This window comes from Telopea speciosissima, chromosome 3, assembly GCF_018873765.1.
Source record: "Telopea speciosissima isolate NSW1024214 ecotype Mountain lineage chromosome 3, Tspe_v1, whole genome shotgun sequence".
NCBI lineage: Eukaryota > Viridiplantae > Streptophyta > Magnoliopsida > Proteales > Proteaceae > Telopea > Telopea speciosissima.
In genome coordinates this window covers 25,693,157-25,698,847 of record NC_057918.1, presented here as the reverse complement: position 1 = coordinate 25,698,847, position 5,691 = coordinate 25,693,157, and the positions used below count along the sequence as shown (strand labels likewise).

The window sequence follows — 5,691 nt, the reverse complement described above, 5'->3', positions numbered from 1 at the left end:
ATTGCTTTATGATTGAAAGAGAATAATCCCCAATTGGCTCTGTTATAGATTAGTTCTCTCTCCTTCCTATTTCCCCGAAATCTGTAGTTCTACTGAAAATTTGCTCTCTCTCTCTCTCTCTCTCTCTGTGTCTTTGTCTTTGTCTTTGTCTTTGCGGGTGGGGCTATTCATCATTTCTAGAGTTGGGGCTCTCTATTCTCTGTGGATGAAGCTTGTTTTGGTGTCAACAGAATTCCGTTTTAATTCATTTATTACGTGTATGATTGTATATGTGTGTGTGTGTGTGTGTGCAGGGGAAATAGGGAGATGGAAAGGGAGATGACGAAGCATCATCCTCATCGTGGGGAGGGTTTGTGTAGAGCGTCCACCGAGAGTACTTCTACAGAATTCGTATTGCAGTGGGGGAACCGGAAGCGACTTCGGTGCATGAAGGTTCAGATTAAAGACGACTCCACCGATAAAACCACCGTTCGGGTAGACCGACGCGTCGTTAGAGCCGACAAAGATCCTTCCACCTCAACCCCCACCGCCACCGCCACCGCAAACAACAACAACAACAACAACAGCAACCACAATAACCTTAATCTCCGTCGTCTTCCCCCTTCTTCATCTTCTCCTCATCGCATTCTCAGGTACCTTTCTTTCCACTGTTATTTATTTCTGTTTTTGTTATTTGCCAAAGCTTCTTCAGATGAAATCACTCATAAAGACGCTTAATTTAATTGCGTATGCCTCTAAAAGCTACTTTTCTGGATTGGGCAGTGGAGTGTTTTTTTTCTTGGATTTTGAAGGGGGAAAATAAAAAATAGATGGCCTGCCATTAAAGTTCTTTACTCACCTCTGCCTCTGGCTCTCTGCTAGGAAGTTTGAAGTACTCCTTCAAGGCTTCATTTCTTTTACTCCAGAGAAGACGCTTGGGATACAAACTGTTCAAAGAATTGGGAATTGGGTCGGCAAATTGCTCGATTAGGATTCGAATCGGTGACTGCTGATCCTGATACTGGGATCGCTTGTCCTTGAATTGGAATCAGAATCGAAGTCGGATCAGCCGATTCCAATTCATTGGTTTGGACTGATTCCACGACCAATTTCCATTCTAAGGCCGATCTTGATTCTACCCAAAAATAACTTGGAATTGGTTGGATCGGGCAATTTAGATCGGAATCGGCACTGATTGATTAGATCCCGGATTAGATATTTGATTCCGATGATACGCAAAACAGTAGTTGGATGAAATACCTGTTTGGAGTATAGACTGGGTGGTCTTTCTCCATATGACGTTGTCAATATTTTAATTAATCCACATTATTCCTTTATTCCTTTCTTCCTTTCCTCCTTTCCATATAGAAATTGTCAAGTTGACCTCATTTTCCTACTTCAGGATCCATTTTATTTGGTTGAGAAAATAGGAGGGAACCATGATTTTTGACCCCTCACTGGTAAGTTCTCTATATGGGAGCTGGGTCCGTGTCGGATTTGATGGTAACTTAAGATTTTCTTGACAAACAAGCAATGGTTTATGAATTCTTTCAAGCCATGTAATGATCTAGGCACCTTTGGTTTCAATATTCTACAGTTTGTTTTTGGTGATTTCCTTGCTTTAGGTCCTAGTCATTCACTTAAATGACCAAAATTTTGCAGTATTTAAAAGAATAGAATGACCAAAATATGCTCTGCCTATCTGGTTGCTTTCGGTTGATTTTTCTTTTTTTTTTTTTTTAATAAATTCTTAATTAAAAATCATCTTTCGATGGTTTTTCTTGGTTTAATGGACGTACCTAGTGTACGAGGTTCATGCCACTCTGGGGTTTGGGAAGGATCATAACATAATGTAGCTTTACACCCGCTTCATGGAGAGGCTGTTTCCCGACCCAAACTAGCAACTTATAGGTCGTAATGTTTTGCTTGATCCAAATCGGATTGGGCTGGCTGATTCCACCCAAAATGATGCCAATTTTTTAATCCATGAATCGATTCTCCCAATTTGATTCCAATCAGGGTCGGTTGGTTCTTATTCGAATCGGCCAAATTTCCATTTCCCCCCACCCTCTCTCGAAGTGGTTGAAGCTCTTAACCTATTATTGTCCTAATGTCCTCTCAGTTCCCCTTTCTGGGCCTTTTTATGAGTCTTGTATATGCCCAACTTCCTGTGGGTCCTGATCTTTTCATATAGCCATTATTGATGTCTTCACTTCTTTCCTTAGTTGTATATGCCCTGCGTCTCCGTTACGTCGATGAACAAGGACCTACGGATTACGAATCAAGGTCTACGTGTACGGTGATGCTGGTGTACGCCTTTATTGGGCGGCATACAACCTGTTCCATTCCATGACTTACACCACTACCCAACTTGACAAAGCAATCAGTGTGTTCTCTCCACGTGGCATACGATGGTGCGACCTCATGCATTGTGGGGACAGCACACTGTCTTTCTGGCTTCGTTCCGCTACGTGTACCCTAAGGAGGAGGTGGGTAGTGAAATCCTGGGTGCCTATGTGCTACCACCGAAGCCGTTCGATTAAGTTGTTGGAAAAATTCCAGACCAGTTACGATCTTCTCTGTTCGACACGTAGCCCTCACAGATTTATTATGCTTTTTGATCCAACGGCTTGGATCTGCTCGTCTGAGTCACAGCTTCCTCTTTCTCTCTCTCAGTTATACGTTAAATCAGATTTCGCACTCCCCTGAGAACCTATCGAAACTAACTAATGATCGATCAAACAATTGAAGCAGGCATTCGATTGAGCGAAGGGTATATCCGTAAATAGCAAACGCAAATTTGGTTCTAATTTAATAGGATCAAAAAGCATATTTCGTTTTCTCTCTCTCTCTCTCTCTCTTAATCCTTCCATGATAGGATTGATAGCTATTGTTTATTGTCTTATAATTGTGACTTTGTTTGGGTGGGGGTGTTTTGTTTTAGGAATTCTGAGACTTCGTCCGCCATGAGAGGGCAGAGCAACGGCATGAGGAGTTCATCTTCACCAGAAACAGGAGGAGAGGATAAAGCGCAGGATAAGAAAGGTAGTAACACCAAAAACAACCACCACAACCACAACAACGGTAACGGTAACGGTAACGGTAACGGTGTCTGTGTCGGTGGGTCCTCGCCTTCGTCGGAGACGGCGCAGGACAGCAAGAAAGGAGGATCACCATCGGAGAGCGAAGCGATCCCGGTGTGGCCTCCGAAATTCGTGATCGCACTCACCAACAAGGAGAAAGAGGAGGATTTCATGGCCATCAAGGGATCCAAGCTTCCCCAGAGACCTAAGAAACGGGCCAAGTTCATCCAGCGCACCCTCAACGTAAGCTCCTCCTCTTCCTCTCCTCCATTTCTCTTTTTGGAATTTTTTATTTTTATATATTTATTTTATTCTCTTTTGGTAGAACTGCCAACAAGAGAAAAATAAAAAATAAAATTTTTATTACCAAAAAGAAATAAAAATAAAATTTCCCTGAAATTATTTATTAGGACGGGTGTGGGATGGGATGGGGGGGTACGTATTAAAATGTAGAGTATTTGTTTTTCACAAATGTGGCTACGTAGAGGAGAAATTACTGTGATTCCCATTCCCGATTCCCCATTCGCCCGTCCCTTCACGGGTTTAGAATGTTAGATAGTCCTGAAACAGCATCCAGCGTACACGTGGCATTTCATTTGTTATTTATCTGTGGTTAGATCATTTCTTTCTCTAGCTTGTATTATCTATTTTATGGCCGAGTCTCTGTTCCGACCGTTGCTTGCGGTATAACCAGATGAGAGGGGAAGGAGACACTGAGAGAGAGGGAGACACGGAGAAGTAACTCTGGATTTTCTTCTACTCACCAGATGAGAGGGGAGGAGACACTGAGAGAGAGGGAGACCCGGAGAAGTAACAATGGATTTTCTTCTACTCACGAGTCACGACCTACGCATGCTGGAGGCTCGCTCAACACCCTAGAGGTCGAGAGGGGTTGTATCGTATTTGCCACGTGTGTGCTCGTAGTGGATTGCTTCAGGAAGGAGCAACACTCTGTGTACGGTGGGGAATATTATGGGAAAAAGAGGATAATGCAAAAGTGGAGACCAACCCCAAAAAGAAAAAAAAAAAAAAAAAAAAGTTGAAAAAGAAATCTGCCTCACAGACTCTCACAGTCACATGGGTCCCACACTCCTACTTTACCTTGTCTTTTGTTTTTTTTGGTTATACTTTACCTTGTCTGAAAGGTCAAGATTTTACCACTAAAAAGAGTTGATTTTTTATGGTAAATTTTTTTATGTTGTTTAATAGTAACAACGGTAAAGTATGTAATTTACGGTGAGGGGCACTCTTGTCATTAAACATTATTTATAATTTTTTTTTTAAAAAAAAGTGAATATTGGTAAATAGTTAAGGGTGTAAATGAATAGCCGAAATTTGTTTTCGTATTCGTGTCCATATCCGCTTGGTACTGTCCGAATCCGTTCGAAAGCTAGATGGATGCAGATATGGATAGACTATAGTTATTTGAAAAGCTATATTTACATGTAAACGGATAAAATATCCGATTCGTATCCGTATCCGTATCCGTTTAGCACTATCCGAATCCGTCCGATAGCTAATCGGATGTGGATGCGGATATAGCACTATCCGAGCCGAATCCAATCCGTTTATAGCCCTAGATATAGTGGTTGAAGTTGAACCATTGTTTGTTGCAGCTGGTGTGCCCGGGGTCATGGCTGTGCGACCTCACTTTGGAACGGTACGAGGTTAGAGAGAAGAAGATCACCAAGAAGGTAATAGTAGTAAATAAATTTCCTTGGGGATCCTTGTCTTTCTTTTCTCCAATGGTGTGTGTATTTAAAAGCTTTGTGTTTTGTGTTTTGTGTTTTGTGTTTTGCAGAGACCGAGGGGGTTGAAGGCAATGGGGAATGTGGATAGTGACTCCGAATAGAAATCAAACGCTCCAGGAGAAAGAGATGGATAGACATGTCGAGAAGAGACTAGAGGTGGTTGGTGGGGAAGAGATTTTACAGAGGAATTGAAGATGAGTTTTGGGGTTGTAACAGTGTGCAAGAGTAAATCATTTCCCCAGTGGGGGTGGGTTTCTAGTTTCCACTGAGTTGTTGCTGCTTGGTTGATTGTTCCATATTCGTTTCATTGTAAAGAGGGGAAAAAAGTTAATAAACTAAGATACCAACCACATAGGGTTTTACTTCATGACATCGGATCCGATATCGTTGTGATCGATACCGATACATATTAGTCGGTATCGATTGGAATCAGCCGAAAATTTGAAAAAATGATGATTTTTTTTGGGGTCAATATTAACGATACATATTGGTATCATATCAGTATGTATCAATATTGGTCATGGGATCAGGCTTGGAGTAATTACTTTCCCTCCACTCCTATCCCAATTCCTGTTGGGTCAGGCTGGAGTAACTGTTCTGTGCTGGATTTCTAGGGTTTCTAGTGAATCAAAATGGGCAAAGCGGATCCCATTTTCTATTCCACAAGTTTGTTTGAACTTTGGTTACTTCAACTCTTTTTTCTACCTTTGGGTGAGGTTGTGTGGGTTTCTTTGTTCTTACCTTGTATGGTCGGCTTAAAAATAGTCAATGAACTTATAATATTGAAAGCAGATCTTCATAAAAGATAGGCAGGGGCAAAATGACTGACCTATCCACTGCACGAGTGCCTTGCCCGGGTGGGGTAGGGTGGTTATTTT

At 41.8% G+C, this 5,691-nt stretch overlaps 1 protein-coding gene across 1 annotated transcript; it reads left to right on the top strand.

Annotated features, from left to right (window-relative positions):
- The first annotated feature begins 293 nt into the window (after positions 1 to 293).
- Positions 294 to 4,940, top strand: LOC122653705 (uncharacterized protein DDB_G0287625-like). The gene is made up of 4 exons (XM_043847639.1): positions 294 to 632; positions 2,924 to 3,305; positions 4,679 to 4,756; positions 4,864 to 4,940. The coding sequence occupies exons 1-4, from the start codon at positions 307 to 309 to the stop codon at positions 4,912 to 4,914; spliced, it is 837 nt and encodes a 278-aa protein (XP_043703574.1). The 5' UTR covers positions 294 to 306; the 3' UTR covers positions 4,915 to 4,940.
- Positions 4,941 to 5,691: the final 751 nt, after the last annotated feature.